Here is a 21,262-nt window from a genome sequence, read left to right as displayed (position 1 = left end):
GCCTATTGCTGGTCATTCCTTCCATGTAGTCCATGCTGTGTGTATGCTGATATATATGATGGTGCTTTTCAGTCTTTTGTGCTTATGGAGCTGCATCCGGAGTCACAGGGGTAAATTTACTAAGATGGGAGTTCTATTTAAGAAGTGATGTTGCCCATAGCAACCAATCAGATTCTACTTCTCATTTATCTAGCACCTTCTAGAAGATAATACCTGGAATCTGGTTGCTATGGGCAACATCTATTCTTAAATAGAACTCCCATCTTAGTAAATTTACCCCACAGGGTCTGACTTGATGTTAGTTGTTCATGTATATTGCATTGCATTTACAAATGATATACAGTTGATTGCAAGCTACTGTCAGCCAGTTCACTCTCTGGGAAAATAGACTTTAGGGTAAATTTACTAAGATGGGAGTTCTATTAAGAAGAGATGTTGCCCATAGCAACCAATCATATACCAGGTATTATCTTCTAGAAGTGCTAGATAAATGAGAAGTAGAATCTGATTGGTTGCTATGGACAATATCACTTCTTAATAGACCTCCCAGCTTAGTAAATTTACCCCTTTGAGACCATGTGGAAATGCCCCCTCCTAATGTAGTACTTTTTTTTACGTTAACACTTATCAACCCTGTGCTTATGATTCAGGCCTGTAATAAAGGCCTCCTGGACAATTCATTGGGAACTGAGATTGTCACTAACATTTGAATTCTGGGCAAGGGGGTGTGTGTAGCCTCCATATAAAGCAAATGTTAATGTTGGACCGTTCAACACAAAGGACCTGATTTAGAGGTAGATGCGGCCACATCTCTCGGCGGTCATAAATCCCCTTCCCTTTGTAGTGTTCATTCTAGGTCTGGCACTGGGCAGGAGGCGTTGTCATAAGGAAAGGGGGCTTATCATTAAGATGCACCCCCTTTTTCATCGCTCTTGGGGGCGTGGCCAGCACCTACAGACATGCTGCTGCCCCCAATCTCTCACCTCACTGAGATATGAGAGACATCGTGAGGGAGGCTTCAGGCAGTGATTGGATGGAGAGATACTGCAGGATTGCTGTTGGCTGCTGTGCACACAGGGCCTGATTGAGCAAGGAACGCAGATGCTAATACGGACGCAGTCGGTCGATTAATTCGCATTGCGTATGCTTCGCGGTGCGCGTACTAGCAATTGCAGAGGGTACGCGGACCCATGGCAGAGTGATTGACAGGAAGTGCTGTTTGTGGTGATGGGGGGGTGACCGGGCGACCGCAGGCGTGCCGTTGCAGGGGCGTGCATAAATTAGCCACTGTGATACCAGACGCAGTCTGAGGCCTCGTAACGTGCGCTGAAGTAAGCAATTCTTGAGTGAGCTCTGACCTGCCTTAACCGTGCGTATGGGTCCGATGTTACCGATTAATTTGCTGTGTTGCCCAAGTATACGGATGTGAGTAAGGGGAAGTGGGCGTCCTTGTGTTAGGCTGTGATTGCAATGCGAATGCACACATTTACATTTCCCCGCTGATATTGGCAACTGCGTAGCGTGTGTATTAGCAGAATAGCGATCCTTGCTGAATCAGGCCCACAGACAGAGCAAGGTAGATATGAGAGACGCCGTCTCTATGCACAGCGTATACTGCGTCCCTCACTGCCTGTAGCACATAAACGCGCTGTAGCACATAAGTGCGATCCCTGGCGTAGGGCCACGTGTTGTGGTAAACGTGTAGGTGCCATGCTGGGTGTGGGTTCAGAATGTTGATACTGTGAATATCAACGGATGATTTCATATATTTTTTTGGGGGGGAGGGGGAAGCTAGTTGACATGTCTGTGTAAAACCGCATACCGTCGACCTCCCGTCCATATCAAAACATTTAATAGGGGAGTACATTTCCTAATTTTATGTGGTGACGTTTAATATACATTTACTAATGTTCAGGAATTCATAAAAGTTTAGAATTTTACTTTGTATATACTAAAAAAATAAACAATTACCGTTCGTGTAAAGGTGCAAACACACGGGACGATTTTTATGGCCGATAACGTTATATCGTTCAGTGTATATGCAGTGAACGACCAATGATGCACTCTCCCGCTGGGCGATAACTATATCTTTTGTTGTCCGTGCATGCAGGCCAATCTGACGATATCGTCAAGAATTGCCTGTTCAGAGATGTAGCAGGATGACTTCACTGAAAGATATCTTTAAAGGGGATGTAGTTATGAGACCGGTGGCCGCATGGCTGCCGGTCTCAATCCTGACTGGGTCAACCCGGCAAGGGATTTAACATAGGTACAAAATACAGATGCCTATTTTAATCCCACCGCCGAAGGACGCCAGAAAAATCTTCCTCCTGCCTGGAAAGTATGCACTTAGCCCAGGGATGGGGGGGGGGCTAGGTTTAGGGACCCCCGGGGGGACTTAGGGTTAAGCTCCCCCCTTGGGGAAGGTTAGGGTTAGGCTAGGGAAATGGGGGGTTCGGGTTAGGCACTAGGTTAGGGTTAGGTAACCTCTCGGGAGACTTAAATTTAGGGTTGCGTTGATGGGGGGTTAGGTTTAGGCACCCCTGGGGGGGAAATCTTTCACCAATATAGTTCATACAGCACATCGTCCCTTGTGTATGCACCTTAAGGGTTATTCTACACCAAATCAACACAGGGTTTCAAACTGACCTTTTCAGATTGTAATGAAACTTGGTATATTAATGGATGCCTTGGGTGTGAAGATAAATTCATCTGATCATGATCCCAAAATAAAACGTTTGAGATTTATTAACATCAGTGTGGATAATATTTGAGATGGGTTTATTTTTTTTAATTTTTTTTTAAAAACTTGACTTTGAGAAAATCAAAAATTTTATTTTTTATTGAAACAAACTGCGGTGTTATATATTTGATTACCAGTTCTTTAAATAGTACACACATTATCCACAGCGCTTTACATAGAAAATTTGTCCATTCCCATCAGTCCCTGTCCCAGTGGATCTTACAATCTATATTCCCTACCACATGTACACGCACATACTTACACACTAGGGTTCATTTTAACTGAAGGACCACTGTGGGAGGAGTTTCTTCCTACACTTATTCCTTGGCGATGGCAGAAAGGTATATCTTATTGTTAGGGTGATTTGCAAATCGCCAACGTCACGACCTCCCGACTTATATGGAGTTCTGAGTGTGGGCCCGAGAGCTCCCATAAAAAGAGGGTTAAAATTAGACCTTTCCCAACTCTCTAGCTCAATTAGGTGAGCTGCAAATGCAATTTAAAAAAAAATTGTAATAGCAAATTTTTCATTAAATATTGCATCTTTAAAGGCCTATATAACATTAAAACCAGTGTACTTTATAAGCTTAAGACTTGGGGGTTATCTTTACACCCATAGCTGCATTTATTATACCAAATTTTAATTGAAATTTTGACTTTTTTTTTATTGTGTTGTCTTCATGTAGAATTACCCGTAAATGTCTTATCTGGTTACCTATCACGCCACCTCTCGGTAGTTTTTTTTTTTTTTTTTTAACAGCACCCTTAGGCCAAAAGTTTCCAAGAGGTACTCAGCAAAAATTATTAAAATAAGAAAATGGTGTTTACTTGCATCCTTAAGTTCAGTTATGTGGTGTCAGACATGGTTTTGCTTCTGTGTGTTCTCGTCAGCTCTGCGGGACTTACCGATATACAGAAAGGGACAGACACAGGGGATGGGAGAGGAAACTACTTAAATTGTTCCTCATCCAGAGACTGTGCTGAGGACGGAACATGCCAGAGGGAGCGGAGTGCACAGGTGTCTTCAAAGTAGTGCAGCCTATGTAAGTAGCCAAGGACTGTCTCACTTTGGCTAGCAGGCCCAGCTAGCAGAGCATGCTAGCTCAAATCATTTGGTTTAGGTCCATGTCACCTGCAGCATCCAAAGAGTGTGCTACATAATTGGTAACTACACTGCTTTAGGGCATAAATGCTGTTAGAAAGTAATACCTATGCATTAAAACATGGTGCATTTTTATAAAGTTAAGCTGAGTACACACTTATAGCGTTCCCGCTAGGCTGTTATAGCCGGGCGCGGCGCCCTGCCCTCCTTCTGTAGGGCTAAAAGCGCCCTACCCTCACAGCCTGCGGGTGCCGTCTTCACCCGCGGGTCGCAGTGTCCTGCGGGTGGAGATATGTGCGGTGACCCGGTCACCGCCTGAGAATAGACGGCGGGTGCATGCGCTCGGCATCTATTCTCCCTGTCTACAGCGCTCAGGGGCTGCCCAGCGTGTCCGTAAGTGCTGTGCACGCCCCCAAGAGTGACGAAAAGGGGATGCGTCTTACAGACACGCCCCCTTTTCAATGGCCACGCCCTCTTTTGCAGCCTGCTGCCAGAGCTAGAGTGAACACTACACTTAGCGATATTTTGAACGATATGTCAGATTCTGGAGGATAGGAACATGAAATCGTCAGGTGTGTACCCACTATGGGCGGAATTCAATTGTTTGCAGCCACCTACGCACCCCACTGAGTTATTCAATTGTTGCTCCTGTCGGGCGCAATCAGTTGCCGGCGCCGGCATTCAGCACGCACCCCTCGGGGGAATTTTAAAATGCAGGATTTCCCCGATTCTCTGTCAAAAATTGTCGGTCATTGATGCTCCTGTGGTTAAGCCGTTTTAAACGTTGATCTCGCGGATTGGATTGGCGTAGGTGGATCTGGGAATTGCGGTGCTGATGACCAGTCCCCAGATTTGCCACACTGTTTTCTCCGGAATGACAAATGAAACTGTCAAGTAAAAAGCATCATGTAGTTTTTGTAGGTACATGCACCATCCACTGTGTGTATGTAATGTACACACGAAATCCAGTGTGTGTGTAGGTGACTATAGATTGTAAGCTTACGAGCCAGACCTTCTTACCTCCTTGTCTGTCTGTTACTACCCAGTCTTGTTTATTTTACTGTTTTGTTCACAATTGTAAAGATCAACAGAATATGTAAATGTTGATGATAAAAATAATACATTTGTCATGCAGTATGTGTGTGTATAGGTGCACGCGACATCTGAAGTGACGGGAGATCGCGGGGCGCTAATGAATTGTTGCCAATTATCGCGCCCATAGAGGTCGGGTTTAACCATGTAAAATGGCTACACCCGAACAAATTGCTGGCCACGATCGTGAAAAGTGCTGTTTGGGTCACTTTTCGCACATTTCAGCTCGCCACCCCGGCTGGGTGCGAGCTGAAACACTTGCGGCGGGCAGCTGATCGCGCTGACAGGAGCAACAATTGAATAGCTCCGTCGGGCGAGAAGGGGGCTGCAAACAATTACATTTTGCCCATAGTGTGTGTACACCTTATCCAGTGTATTAGGCACATGACTTTAGTTCATGTGTTGATTAACTTTTTAAGTAAATTGCCACACGTTTATACTTCTACTACTTTTTTATTTTTGGGCAGAAATGTTAGCACCTCGGGATAAGTGCCCGGAGCTATTCAGCTGACTGCATTGTGCCCGGCACTTAACCCGGGAGATGCACTTTACTTTGGCTAATGCCTGGGGCTTAGTTGCGGTAGACTGCATTTACTGGGTTAAGCGCCAGGTGCGATGTTATAGCATGCGGTAAGACCACGACTAGCCCGTGGCACTAGTTAGCGCTGATCAAAGCGTAAGCAATGGAACGCGATGTGAAGTTACATCCCCCGCAATGCTAATGGAATTCCTCCCATTGTGATCAGGCTTGCTGGAAAATATTTTATGTAAATGTGTTGGTGTGTGTCAAAATGTTTTGCCCTTTATTTTCTGTAGCCCCAAGTAGCAGTGTACTTGTGACTTGGGCATAAGAGTGCTGACCTAGGGCACAGCGCTCACATCACCCACATCAGTGCATGCTTAATAGAAGTCTTCCCTCTAGGCTGTTTTAGTAGGACACCGCGTCCTGTCTGATTTTTAAAACTGCAAAATGTGCCCTGCCCTACCTGCTGGCGACCGGCTGAAACAGCCTGCCTGGTCCCATCCCCACCCGCGGGCCGCAGTGTCCCACAGGGGGAAAAATTGTGGTGCAGCGCTCAGCGGCGGTGAACAGATGTCATGCGCACCGTGTCCTTTTAAAGGTCCGGCGCCCTGCCAAGCGCCCGAACTAGAATTAATACTATATAATATATTATACCCTGTCTGTGCTCAGTCTTTGAGTGTCCAATAGATGCAATTGTAGTAAACTACTTGTTAATGCATGTTTCAGCGTGACGTTTACTTGTTGGGCCTAGTTTTCATTTGGATGCAATCGAAGAGTTGGATGTTTAAAACTTTATTGTCATCATGCCATTGGTGGCCACATAAAGATTGTATGGGGGAATTAAATTGAACACCCTCTCGCGCCCGATCTCACATCTAAAATGATGGATCGATATTCAATTGTTGTGCCGTTCGGGTGTGAGTAACTGGACGCCCATTACTTTTGTTGCGCCCAAATGCACCGGGTTGAGATGCGTAAAAAGGCTTAACCTGTGTAAACTATTGGGTGTGCTGCTGAAAATGCAGTTTGGGGCGCTCAAAGGCTAGACTTTTCTGCGTGGGTGCGAGCAAAACATAAGAGGCACCCGTGGCACTCACCCTGATCGGCAAAACAATTGAACCGATCATCGGACATCCAAAATACTATTGAATTCCTACCAAATGAATACAACCGTAAGCTGCTCAAAAGCCTTATTATGAATGCATGCCTCTGAGATGCACGATGAACCCTGGAGAAATAGAAAGCTTTTAAAAATAATGAGCAAATTATTAATTTGGCCAATTGGTTTTTAAATGTGAAAAAATAGAATGTATATCCGTATAACTCTGCATGAATATCTTTCAACCTTGTTAATTGGGACCATTTTTTTCAAGTGCCTCAATTTAAAATGTAAAGGCCGTTATTTAGTGGAGTGGTGGGCGCTATGGGAGCTATTCAATGCTGCACACTGTTAATAGCATCGGGAAGGAGTTCCCGGAGCTATTCAATTCTGCGCGCTAAGTCCGACTAAAGCCATTTGCTAATGCTGGTTAGCGCGACTAAAGCCGGGTTTTTAGTCGCGCTAACCGGCATTCTCCGATTAAAGTGCCGACCGCAAGGCTGTTATTGCCGCGCTGAGCCGGAAAACAGCCTCACGGCCGGCACTTTGGTCGGACTTCTGCTCGCACCCTCCTGAAGAAATCTTTTAGTCGGGCTTACAGCATTGAATTGCCCCCTATGTGTGTATGTAATAAGCAGTAGATTGGCTATTCTTTGGCGTAAGATTGTTTTGGCTGACATACCATGATTACTGTACAGCATCGTGGGATGCAAGTTTTAGAACCTTTCAAAATTGTACATATGATTATGCATTGTCCACATGCATTGTTTGCATAGCAACAAAAAAAATCTCAGGCATGCAAAGTGCATGAGCGCTGTTTGCAGTGCACCCGTGTAAAGTATGTTATATTTCTGGATTACATGGCTCACAGTACACTTATTTGTTCATTTCTAAGAAAATATACATAGTATACAGTTCAGCAAATATAATGAAGGTTGTTTTTCTGCTTCAGTTGCTTGGAGAGAATTCCTTGCTAAAATGGATGAGATGTTGGGGGGGGGGGGGGGGTAGTGGGGGGCGGGGGTAATAATTTGTGTTGGTTTAAATCTGTAATAAACTTTAACTGCATTTTGAATGATTTCTTGTTTTCATCACACCTGAACTGCTGGAGGGTAAAACTGGACTCAATATTTTTCAATCAGCTTGGAACCAGGTCAGAAATGGAAATGATGTAAACTATTTTCAGGACAGAAAAGTTGCATAGGTGTTTAGATCAGGGGTAGGCAACGTTTTTCTGGGGGGTTTTTTTGTGCCAAAACAAAAATTCTGGAGTGCCCCCACCATTGTAGCATAAGCAAACATGTGGAAGGTAGGGTTCACTCACCAGAGACCCTGGCTTAGCTGGGTTTGTAGGCCACAGTGGGGTTTTCTAATGTAGATAGTATCTAGTGCTCCAAAAAGTTCCCATCTGATAGGGATGAAGGTGGGTTTTCCTCTCTTGCCACCTTATGTCACACCTACCGAGGGTTCCCTGCTCCTGGTTTAGAAAACATTATGAAAACAAGGCTGTGAAAAATGTAATCTACAATTATATGTAGCACGATCAGTTTAGCTGCAGGGTATATCAGCGTTTAATTGAAATCCATCCCCTTAAATTAGGAGTTAGGCACTAAGGGGGGAGGGTTAGGTTTAGGGTGCTGGGAGAGGGAGGTTAGATTCAGGCATCGGGGAGCGGGAGTGTTAGGATACCAACCAACAAAGTGTTGGTATTCTAACCCTGTCGGGATGGTGGCCTTGGGATTCTGACCACCGGTATCCCGTATGCTTTCCGGTTTTAAAGGCTAAACAAGTTTTAGGCCAACTCAAATTTCTATTCAAAGAAAAGGACAAAACAAAAAAAGAAACCATCCTAAGATGAGGCTGCTAGGTCCCACATCTCCAACATATGACCACACTGGTCCCCTTCAGAGTAGGGTCCAAAAAAAGAAACCATCCTAAGATGAGGCTGCTAGATCCCACATCCCCAACATATGACCACACTGGTCCCCTTCAGAGTAGGGTCCAAAAAAAGAAACCATCCTAAGAGGAGGCTGCTAGATCCCACATCCCCAACATATGACCACACTGGTCCCCTTCAGAGTAGGGTCCAAAAAAAGAAACCATCCTAAGAGGAGGCTGCTAGATCCCACATCCCCAACATATGACCACACTGGTCCCCTTCAGAGTAGGGTCCAAAAAAAGAAACCATCCTAAGAGGAGGCTGCTAGATCCCACATCTCCAACATATGACCACACTGGTCCCCTTCAGAGTAGGGTCCAAAAAAAGAAACCATCCTAAGATGAGGCTGCTAGATCCCACATCTCCAACATATGACCACTCTGGTCCCCTTCAGAGTAGGGTCCAATACTCTGCAAATTCCATTCAATAACGCCGGCTATTTTTCTATCCTGTCAGCTAGTTAAAAAAAAAAAAAAAAAGGACAGATGTTTTAGCTTTTTTTTTTTTACATTTTTGTGTTTGTTTTTTATTATTATTTATTTATAGTGGTGTCCTGCATAAAAACACATTTACTTTGATAACCCTAAGTAAGTAGAACTCCTCTGTGTTGTGCATTAGACCATACCACAATACTGGAAGAATGGAGAAACGTTGAGAAAAAATAGACTGGAAGATTCCCAATTTCAGCCATGAAAATGTATGTACACAGTAAAGTAACATAGGAATTACAATACAACAACCAGAGATGTTTTGAATTAGGAAAGAATTACCACAAATGTTACAATGCAGGAACTAAATGTGTCAGGAGACTTCTAATTTATAGTCTTATTCCGATGTGGATGCTATTGCACAGCTGCAAAGGAGCGGCTGTGCTCTTCCGTCCAACTAATATGCAAATGCAGCAGAAGGTGTCTGTAGGAAATAGACCCCTCCTGCGTTCCATAGATGCTGCCTCGGATCACCCGGTTGCGATTGTTGCTCCCTGGTTGCGTAAGTTGAAGCTTTCTCCATCTGGCCGACTCCTGGCCGCTTCCGCGGCTAGGAAATCTGCGTCCTACAACACACACAAGCCTCAGCACTCTCCGGTAACGGGGATGACACGCCCCCATTTCCAGGAACGCAGCCCAACGTCGCTCCCAAAAAGCCCTAGCCTGTCAATCAGGCTGTGACTCAGGGAGCGCTGCGACCGTGAACGCAGGACCCGTTCTGCACATGCGCAGTACAGGTCCTGCGCAGATGCCCCACAATCGGATAGATTTATGTAATCCATCGGGTTTACATACATCTCTGAATCAGGCCCTTAAACTGCAAGTAAAGCCGCTATGTGATTGTAATATATGGCAATTCTGTATATAATTGAGGTAATTATTTGAAAGTGTTTATTTCTGACTAAGGGCCTGATTCACAACTGCGATTACGCATGCAGGTGGCTGATTGTTGCGTTCTGCACACGCATCTGCTTTGCAGTGCACGAAGATCGGACTGCGATCGCAGTGACTATGCGGACCCATCGCAGAGTGATTGACAGGAAGTGACCGTTTGGGGGTTGTGACGGGGGAATGGTCGGTGTGTTTGAATGCCGTTACAGGGGCGTGCATAAATTATCCACTGCGATGCCATACTCAGCTTGGATATTCAATACGTGCAACAAGGTTAGCAATTTAGGGCGGTATTCAATTGTTGCGCCCCTGTACGTGCCCAACAGGAGCTATTCAATTGTTCCTCCTGTCGGGCGCAATCAGCTGCCGGCGCACCATTTCAGCTCACAGCCCCAGCGCCCTTGAATACCGCCCTTAGAGTTAAGGCCAGGGCTGCTGTAATTCTGCTTGAGGGACCGATGGTACTCTGTTACCGATGGTTTTGATAAGTATTACGGATGTGTGTAAGGAGATGTGGGCGTCCTTATTTTAGGCTGCGATTACATTGCGATTGCAACCATTAGCATATTTTCTCAGTGGATCTACCTGCAATTAAGGAGCTACAATCACAATGATGATCCTTACTGAATCAGGCCCTAAGTATATCCAGTAGCTGGTACACTTCTGCACCAAGTTATACTGTATTAAGGGGGGGGGGGGGGGAAGTTATTTTTTTTCTTCATCAGTAATAGTCTGAATAACAGACTTGTAGGGGGCGGTTCAATTGTTTTGGGCGTCTTTTATGATTGGGCGTCCGTCGGAGCAATTGAATTGCTGCTCCGTTCGGATGCCTAAAGCCGCGTGTGGGGGGGGGGGGACATTTCTTCTCGCAGTCTCCTGAGGTACCATCGAAGCGCATCATCCTGTCCCGTACAATTACAGCAGCACTGACCCGACGCAGAAATTGCAAGTCTCGTCGCACGCAGTGAGTACTCAAGCTGCGTATGCAATCACAGTGGCTAATTTATGCACGCCTATGCAACGGCGTTCAAACGGGCAGGCACGCCTGCGTTTCTCAAACCACTCCCCCATCACAACACCCAAACGCCCACAGCCTGTCACTCATTCTGCGATGGATTCCTATCTGCGTAATCGCGCGCTGCATGCGCAGTACAGAACAATTGGCTGATCTGCATACGTAGTTGCACTTGCGTACACTGCTGAATCAGGCCCTTAATTAGGCGAGGTCTGGAGATTGGGGTGGCCAAGGTGTCTGAAAGTAGCAGCTGATGACAACGTTCTTTTGATAAAGTGTTGCCTTAGCGATTGAAGCATTATTCAAATTTTTATTGTCAACTAGTGACAAACTTTGCATCTAATAATTTTTTCTTCAATAAATGACTAAGGCATCCTCTTCAGATCCTGTTATCCAATGTTCTCTTCATTATGACCTTGCTCCAGAGTGTAATAAGTAGGGATGCTTTAATTTTAATAGCCCTGTATGTACATACAACTGCAGACTTATCTGGCAAGCTATTTCTAAAAAACTTTTCTCTTAAATACGATATATAATTCCTGCGTTAAGGGCGGCAAATCAGTAGATTTTTTTTCCTTGTGCTAGTTAATGGGCACCTGATGTACAGTAGCAATTCTATGGTTTTTGGGCGCCGTTAATTGTTGCACCCAATTAGACCGGGTTTAGCTGCGCAAACTGGGTAATCCTGTCTAAAGTCCTGGTGTGTGCCCAAACCATGGACGTATTGCACATTTCTGCTCGCCACCTCACGACGGTGCAAGCAGAAATGTGCGCTCCTGCAGCTATTTGCGCATAAATAGAGCAACATTAGAATTGTTCCTTCGGTGCCCATTAGTCACAGTCGCGGGAGCTAATACTCGAATTCTCTCCAATGAGTGAATCCTGAATAAAGCACATATTCCTCCTACTAGGGAGGGATTCAAAAGTTTTATCATGGCCGCAGCGCCCATCTAAAGTGACAGGAGCTATTTAATTGTTTTTACTTATCACGGATTTATGCGCATATATTCTCCTGAGGTGGATGCTCGCATTTCCTGCAGAAATTCCCTATAATTAGGGCTTTTTAGGCTCTTTAACTGCAGCGCGCCTGACTTTTGGGCGCCTAAACTGTCACTTTAGACGGGAGAAGCCGCTTTATATAGCTAATCCCCTGCATTTTGAGTGCAACATCTGTGATGAGTGATGGGCAACCAAAAGCAATCAAATAGCTCCCTTCACTTTAGACGAGAGAGATGCGGACGCGATAAAACAATTAAATTCCCACCTAGGGATGTGCTTTATACGCACTGATAGTTACTGAACAAAGGGCCTGATTCAGAGCCGTTCGCTATTTGTGGTCGTTCGTTCAAAAACAAGGGGTGGCTATTCAAATGATCCGTTCGCAAATTGCAGTCTGTTCCCACCTCTAAGTCTGAACGAGCGAGCAAAACATACGCTCGTTTTTTTGATAAAAACGCCCCCTGGCCGCACGCACCATACGTCATGTCCGCTATTTATTAGATTAATCGAGTACATCGTACAGCGTATGAACTGCTCGCTATTCTTGTGGTTGGTGTTTTCAACCGCTATTTTGCGAGCAGTTCTGAGTTAAAAAAAACCAAGTGACGTGGTCAATGACGCTGCTGTATTAATTATGCACTCCCTTAAAACGCCCGTTTTGACCTTTAAGCACGCCTGCGTTCGGATCTCCACTCCCCGTTTTCAAGCACCTTCCCCTGTTACCACCCACATACGCCTCATTCTGTCACTCAAAATAGCAGGCATTCGCTATATTGCGTACCAACGATTTTCGGCCGCACTGACTGGTTCGCGCATGCGTACTAAAAACCGTACGCATGCGCAGATGTGCGAACATCGCTCGGAACGAGCGTACTGCCGCTAGCGAGTGGCTCTGAATGAGGGCCAAAGTTACGTAGCAAAATCACCAACCACATCATCTTCTTTCCTGTTCCCACATTTACACTAAAGCTACGTACACATTAGACGTTATGTAGACGAAATGTCGTCCGATTCAGGGGATCGGGCCGACACATCAATATCTGCCTGTGTGTACGCACTACTTAGACCAAGCACCCTCCCGTTTGGTTGTCAGTCGCATAGTCAGATCGTCCCTACACACAGCTCAATCTGACAACGTGACTGCCGATCCCATGCAGCGGGATGCGGCTGGTGCTGACGTATCGGGCGGTTGGGCACCGGATTGTGTAATGTGCACCAACCTCCCGATATGTGGACCCGTTGGCAGTGCGGTCGTCCGACGCAACGCTGGGTACACAAATCGTTAAGTGTGTACCCAGCTTAATGGGTATATTTACGAAAGTGCGGGTTTTTTTAGAAGTGGAGTTGTTGCCCATAGCAACCAATCAGATTATAGCTATTATCTCTTAGAAGGTGCTAGATAAATGATAAGTAGAATCTGGTTGCTATGGGCAACAACACCACGTCTAAAAACCTGCACTTCAGTAAATATAACCCTAAGGGTCTCATTCAGACCCGCTCGCAAGCGGGTTGATGTTGAGGCCCTGCGCACGCGCAGCGGCCACGCTCTCGCTCCGGGACTCGCTACAAAAGGGGCGGCTGTCGATGGTGATCGACAGCTCGCCCCGTTTTGTAGGTGGGGCGGGGGGGTGGCTACACAAACGGAGGCGTTCCTGCCGTTTGGGGGCGGCCCCACTGACCACTCGTGATGTCAGTGGTGAGCTTCGGGCTCTAATAGAGCCGAAAACTCACTGGGGCTTGCAGTAGACGAAACCCTACCACAAGGGTCTCGTTGCAAGCCCCGATGGTCGCGTTGGTCTTGACCATCAACCTGGCCGCTCGCTAAAGCTGTGGGTGGTCACCCACAGCCTAGAGAGCGGCCAGGAGGCCGGCTTTGAACATAGAAGCGGCCGCCCTCAATCAGAGCGAGCGCTTGCGTTTTGCGAGCGGCTCTGAATGAGGTCCTACGTGTGCTATATTTATCCCTTCACTCGTAGATGGGATAGACTGGGGCTGTAATCCATATTTTAATTTGTTCTGTGGGTCCCCGGTCTTAGCAGAGTTTGAATGGATGTTCGTTTTCGATAAAGCTATTTCCTTAGAGCAAAGTGCAGAAAGCAAGGAGTGCTGCCTTCATGTAACATTCACAGAGCTGTTCAAAAGAAATAAGGTTTATTTTATCTGTTGGTTTCTTGGCTTTTTTTTTTTAAATATGTTATTTTTAATACACTGGTTAAAATGATGCCGAAGATTTTGCTCACAGATTTACCCAACCTGTTTTAAGGTAAAAATGAAGAAAAAAAACTAAACCCCATGATATACCTTGTGAGCTCAGAAGCCAATTGCATATTTGAAAATACAGAAGAAATATATTGCAATTATTGTATAATGATTTAAAAAAAATTATATTGAAAGTTATAAATAATGCTTATGTACAAAATGTGTACCTTATATTCAATAGTGACAGGGCCACATTCAATTGAAGAGACTGGTGGATGAAGGTGTTATGTAACAATTCTCTGAAAATTGACTTGTTATGACATAGGGATCATAGTAACAATGTTATTTTAAATGTTGGTAGTCTATTTACTGATATATTTTGGTGCTATGTCCAATGCTTAAATCAGTATTTAATCTAATAATTAATCTTTAACTATAAACATCTCACTTTCTTCTAAACGTAGCATAACACCCTCATCCACTCGCCTCTTCATTTGTGAAATGTCGCGCCCGGGTTTAGACGCGTAAAGCAAAGTACCGGGCGCACTGCATTTGGGTTACCAAAAACCTGCATTTTCGTGGATTGCTGCTCGCCACCTCAGGAGGGCGTGAGCATAAATAATAGCTGCCCGCAGTGCTCGTGCCCATCGGCACAATCCATTGATTTGCTCCTGTCACTTTAACAATTTAATCCACCCCACCACACGCATACACACACCCCTACCTTTTGATTGAGGTGCTCTAAAGTTATCACTTTTGTTTTTGTTACACCAACATTGGAAAATGTTAGTGTAATTTAATATGGGGATATAAGTGTTCTGAAGCAAATCAGTATAACACCCCCCCCCCCCCCCCACACACACACACACACCCCCGATCCCGAGTTCTTTACACCCCCGTGGTTCTGAATGGCTCTAGCTGGGATTACTACTCCATGGTCAACATGAAGGCACTCTGACCCAGTCTAATCTAATATGTGTACGAACTTTCTGAGGTAACATTCATATTAACTCCAGGGCTAAATCATTCTAGCTCTGTACCAGGATTAATTCCTGTACATACTTTATGTATTTGGGATACAGTAACAATTGCACACTTCAATTCCTGTTTTCATTTTAAAAATGTAAAACATTTTGATAATTCTTGCTGTAGTTTACATATTGAATGATGTATCTTTTTATTTTAGGTTTTGAGAGTATTTTAGAAGGGCTGTTTGGACCAGGATTACTTAAAGATCTCAGCTTATTTAAAGGTATACTATCTCGTTTATCACATTCCATTAGGTACGAAGTTGTTCTTTGAGTGCGCTTTTGTGTACATTACGCTGTTTTTGCTCTTGTTGAATAGCAGAGGTTACATGACCTGTCCATCTGTATCTGCTTTATGCATGCTGTAGTGTACCCCCTTCCTGTATACCCTATAACTGTCCCTTATGTCTAAATGGTAAGGGACTGTCTCATGGACAATGTGCTATTCTGTGTCCTCTCATTTTTGTCATTGCTCTGTAGGATTATTAGTTCTGTTTTCTTCAAATAAACCTGTCGTGTTATTTTTATTTTAATCCTGCAGCAAATACAGAAACACTTAAGGGGGAATTAAATTTTTTTTGGGGTGCCTATAGTAATGGGCGCTAGTCAGAGCAATTCAGCTGTTGCTCTGATCGGGTGTCCATTACTTTTGACACGCTCAAAAGCATCGGGTGCAGCCACACAACACAGCTGAACCCATCTAAAGTTCGTGTTAGGGCGCCCAAACCATGGACTTATCGCACGTTTCTGCTCGCCACCTCAGGAGACTGCGAACAGAAATGTGTGCAGGTTGTCAGGCTGAGTATTACTTTGGGTCATGATCCAAGTGATGAGGATGCCTTGTTTCTGCATTTGCTGAAGGATGGCTCCCAGGACGGATAGTGAATGGCAGGAGAGGACGAAACTTGGGCTTGCACACATGTTGTTGTTACTTGGATGCTATCGGTCCTTCCTGCAGCCCTTTTCAATAATCCACCATTGATTCACACTGATTTGTTGTTAATTGAATTGATTCAATGTCTGTTATTCCTTAAATTTCCGTTTTCACAAACCCCATTATCCTGCTAGGTAAATAAGACGTCATCTGTGCATGCATGGCATCTGTGTTTGTAAAATCTTCATGTTGCTTCGCTAACTATTTGTTAGTGGGGGTGCTGACATGCTGCCAAATATTCCATTACATGATTAGTTTGGAGTGTTCCGTGTTTTGCTCAGAGCTTCACATGCAATGGAAGTTGTATAGGTAACTGGCTATTGTGACTTTCCATGCCTGAATCACTGTATGTAGGCCCATGACCCAATGTCCATTGTGGCCGGTTTTGTTTGATGATATGTGGAATATCTGTTATGTGGAATATGTAAGTTAATTTGAATGTTTCTGTCACTGTGTAAGCAAAGCAACAATTGGGCGGTACTCAATTGTTCGCACCCAAACTCCCGTCTAAAGTGACGGGAGATCGTGGACGATATTCACTTGATTCCGATTATCGTGCCGATCCCGCCCAAAGAGGTCGTGTTAGCCGCGTGAAACTGCTAAACCTGACCAGAGTGCTGGGCGCAAAATTCGAAAAGTGCCTTTTTGGGTCACTTTTCGCGCATTTTAGCTCGCCACCCCCAGGGGGTGCGAGCTGAAATGCCGACTCCAGCTGCTGTTCGGCACCTGACAGGAGCAACTATTGAATAGCTCTGAATACCGCCCAATTGTGTTGTAGGTACGTGTCACAAGTAGCATACACGTTTTATCTCTTTGCAAACGCTGGAAGTGCTGGGGCAAAGCACTGTAATGCATTTGTTAAATATTTTGACTCTTAAGTTGGAGTAAAGGTTTTAATTGTTGTTGGCACACACCCTCATTTCTTTTTTTTTTTTGTTCCCTTAAATAAATCCACTCTAATCTGTGGATGGATGAAATCTTGATCGCATACTTTCAATTCATGCTTTTTTTTTAAAGCACTTCCACACCCAGTAGAGACTGGATTTGATAGTAAAAAAGCAATGAGGGAGTGTTTGTGAGTGCTGAGGAACAGAGAGGAATGCAAGAGTCACATGACCAGGAAGTGCTCTAAAACTCATTGTATTGCAGCTTCCCATTTTATACACTTTTCAGTGCACGCTCTAAAACCTGTAATATGGATTGTTTGGTTTGTCAGCGAGCATGAGGGGGGGGGGGGGGGGCAGGAGATGTGCACCTCTTTGTATTATAACACCGATTTTCATTTCAATGTTTACAGACTGTGAACCTACAGGTGTTTGTGATTGGTCCTTTGATGAAAATTGCCTTTTCTGCTGCTTGAGACGAGAAAAAGTTAAGGTACTAAACTGCATGACGTTCCGTGAATGAACCTATCCCCTCACTTTTCTATTCAGAGACACCATTACGCCATATGGCTACGGTTTGACTATATGCATGACGTGGATTTTGCCTCATGTGAATTGTAGCTCACAAGCTTCTACAGTGCAGAAGATGGATTACACTAGCCAATGTAGATGGGCTTGGGAGGAGCATCTGATCCCGGAAGCCTTCTACTCTTGGCTGTAGCTCCTGAAGTAAATCCTGCATATTAATCATTTTAAATGAGAAATTTACCATGAATACAGGGTTATTCCAACTTTGGTTTAGATTCTGTCGAAAATACAAATCTCTTGTGCATGTCTATTAGCTCTTTATAAACTTATAATAAAGGAGAATACCTTTTGCAAAATAGCTGTTCCTTTATAGAATGTAAATAGTGTTGCCGTGTGGAAGATTATATTCATGCAACAGAATGTACTTGCCACTTTTCCATATAAAATGCTGGTTGCCAGGGATAATGTATGGCTTTCTGTATCGTAATGACTTCTCCCAGGGGCTCTGGCAGAGATGCTGCCTGTTTAGTGTACATTAGATGGTATGTACATCGGCAGGGAAATGTTACTGGGGATGTCTCTTCAGTCATCGTACATTCACTGAACACATTAACGGGGCAATTTAATTGCTGGTAGCGCTATTCAATTGTTAGTGGGGACCAGCCCCTCATTCTCACGGCCAAATGAACAGTATTCGCCGCATTAAGCGGCTTCTCCCATGCCAAGTGCAGCACGCGCTGCGGTTAAGGGTTGTCTGGCCTCGCGAACCAGCCCCAAAGCCCTGCTTTACACAGATATCTGCTCTCACCTCAGGAAGGGTGCAAGCAATAATACACAATAGGTGCAGCCTCCGGGCTGGTTGCCGAAAACAATTGAATAGCTCCCTGGTTCTTTAGACATGAGCTGCCAACAATTGAATCGGCCCTAAGGCTTAAATGTTTGTTGACTTGGACCTAAAGGCCTCTAAACCTAAGTTCTGTTTATTCAGTTTTAGAGACAAATTGTGACATTCACAAATATATTTGTAAAAGTTTTGCATAAAGCGTGAGTGACTTCTATGTTCTGAGTAGTTTCGGATTCTGAAAAACTGGATGCAATGGTAAAAAAACTGTTGTTAGTTGTATTTTAAACTCTTAGGTATAATTGAAGTCTCCAAGAAGTTTAATGACCTTCATATACAATTAATAATATATTAATATTAATCACCGACCTAGTGCTTTTATGGAAGGTTCTTGACTCCTTAGAACTTCCCCATTCTCTTACTATTGCTATTTATGACACTTACTAAATCCCTTTTTATATTAATACTTCTTTGATTATTTAAACGGTGTCATTTTGTTCTTTCCAGGAGCATTTAGCTGGCTTTCATAAACCAATCTCTGAATCTGGCCAAGAAAACATACTGAAACAAGAGCAAGCAAAAATAATCCGACTAGAGAGACAAGCAGAAGAGTTCCTCAATGCAGTCTTCTACAGGAAAGGTTGGTGATTGTTATGTATGTGTGTGCTAATATTCTATTGCTTTGTCATGCGCTACTCTGTAACTGGCCTGCGTCATGCAGTGTGTGTGTATCCATTCCCAACTGTATTATAGCCCATGCCCTAATTGACTACAGTACAATTAAATCTTAATTTGACTGTCCTCATTATGAATTGGGAGTAATTTACTAAAATAGCCTATTTAGCTTCCTAAACACACATTATGCTTCTCAGCAATGTTGCTTAAATGTAAAATTGTTTAGATTTTTTTAAAGGTACATCAACTTTTCTTCCTTATGTGATCCTTAAACATCATGTCCATTCTATCTGCATACCATTTATATTGACTGGCTCTTTCTATTTCAGCTGCAATTAGGACTGTACAATGTACAACTAAAAAGACCTTTAATTGCTGTGAGGTCCGATACCTCTGTAACTCCCGGAGCTATTTAATTACCCGCGTTGTTAGGGCGACTGAGGGTGCAAGGCGAATTCCTAATAAAGTGCTCGCCGTGAGGCTGATTTACGGCTTAGCGCGGCACTAACAGCCTCGCGGCCAGCACTTTAGTCGGAGAATGCCGGTTCTCATGAGTAAACACCCATGTTAAGCCGTGAGAATCGGCATTAACTGTGTCAGACTAAACAGCGTGTTGAATTGAATAGCTCCGGGACCAACATCCCCACGCTATTCAACTCCTTCTATGTGTGTCTAAACCCGCTGCTGTCTGGCACGAGCACCCGTACAGAGCAACATTTGAATTCCTCCGTCGGGCGCCCAATAAAATAATTGAATTGCCCCTTCTTGTTCTTCCTCTTGATGAAATTTTGCCTGTTTCACATTTTTCTGTACAAATGTTATTAGTAATGTATCTTAAGTTGTTCAACATTATATGCGTGAATTCATGTTGCTGTGTCCTAGTAATTGTCTGTTTTATTTTAATTCATTCCAGACAGCCCCAGGATCTCCGATCCCAATATTCCTTTAGTTGCTCGTGAGATCATGCAGCGAATGATTCGACAGTTTGCTGCTGAATATACCTCAAAGAATAGCTCAACTCAGGACTCCAGCCAGCCCAACAGCACAAAGAACCAAAGCTTGCCGACACCACCACCCTCTGGACAAAGTTCTCCCCCCCCTGCTACTACTCAGAATCCTGTCCTTAGCAAACTTCTGATGGCTGACCAAGACTCTCCTCTAGACCTCACTGTCAAGAAGCCCCAATCAGAAGAACCCTGTGAGCAAGGTATTTTAGTATGACACTTGCTTTTTGCTGGGGAAGTCTCTCCCGCTTTGCATGCTTCACGTCCCTATCAGCAGGGGCTATTTGTTTATTTCTTCTTCAGGGTCCATAGGGCTCCACAGGGGAGACAATGGGGTGTAGGTGGGACCTGGAAGACCGGACACCAACAGCAAAGCTTTTCAATCCCAGGATGCTCCGGTCCTTCCCCTCTACCCTGCCCACAGCCCAAGGGCAACTCAGTTGGTTGGTTTCCGGCAGGAGCTGGATCACCAGTTTTAACAGTGGGGCTGCTTTATTTTTTTTATCTATTTTAATTTCTAGTTATTTTACTACTAAGCACAGTGCGAGACAGTCCCTTGTATGTCTGCACTGCTGCTCCATGGTCTCTCTGCAGCGCTGTGACACCAGCTCTCGGCTAGGTACTCCCGGCAGAGCTCTGAGGGGGACTAGCTAGCAGGCTCCCCGGACCCCAGACTGCAGCCCGGAAATATAGGGGACAGGTAAGGCGGATCCTCACGTCTTTGCGCAGTCTTGCCTCAGGAGACAGACCGGAGGCGCTGATGTGGACACTGGTTCGCCCACAACTCCACTAGACCAACGGGGCATGTAGATCACTGGAGCAGGGCATATCGTTAAGACCAGGGGACCTGGTGGTTAACGTCAGCAAGGGGAGAAGGTGCTCTCCCTGCAGCCCCTCCCCCAGCTCAGGGCGCCATTCCACTGTGGTTTTCCTGCTCCTTCCTCACCCACTGGCCCCTCAGAGACGTGCGGCAGCCATTTTCTGTAAGCAGGTCCAGTCTCCCTGTATATCTCTCCCAAGGGCCAGGTTATACAGCGCTATATCCTACCAGCCACTGTGGTCTATGTAGTTGATTTTAGTGCCCACTGCAGCTATATTGGTTTTTTTTTCTACGTTCGCATGTGACTTGTACTAGTGCTGATCTCTAATCTCTATACTGTCCAGCTTATACCTTTCCCTTTATTCTATTATACCTTGGCATACAAAGGTATAGGGGGTTCATTGTACCTTACATCTCCCATATTTTTAGGAGGGCTATCACATACTATATAGCGCGGT

General features: G+C 44.7%; 1 protein-coding gene across 2 annotated transcripts in view; it reads left to right on the top strand.

Annotated features, from left to right (window-relative positions):
* The window catches only part of LOC148501793 (ligand-dependent corepressor-like), a 60,257-nt gene that overhangs the window by 15,638 nt on the left and 23,357 nt on the right, over positions 1-21,262 (top strand). The window contains exons 3-7 of one of the 2 annotated variants that reach the window (XM_088449969.1): positions 9,045-9,085; positions 15,277-15,342; positions 17,350-17,429; positions 18,813-18,945; positions 19,894-20,187. In XM_088449969.1, coding sequence (XP_088306095.1) covers positions 9,045-9,085; positions 15,277-15,342; positions 17,350-17,429; positions 18,813-18,945; positions 19,894-20,187 — 614 coding nt within the window. The remainder of the gene's footprint in view (positions 1-9,044; positions 9,086-15,276; positions 15,343-17,349; positions 17,430-18,812; positions 18,946-19,893; positions 20,188-21,262) is intronic. The other variant, XM_088449970.1, reaches the window with a different exon arrangement.

This window comes from Taudactylus pleione, unplaced genomic scaffold, assembly GCF_031769625.1.
Source record: "Taudactylus pleione unplaced genomic scaffold, aTauple2 ptg000502l, whole genome shotgun sequence".
NCBI classification, from domain to species: Eukaryota; Metazoa; Chordata; class Amphibia; order Anura; family Myobatrachidae; genus Taudactylus; species Taudactylus pleione.
Note: the sequence above shows the minus strand (reverse complement) of the source record. Positions and strands in the feature narration are given on the sequence as shown.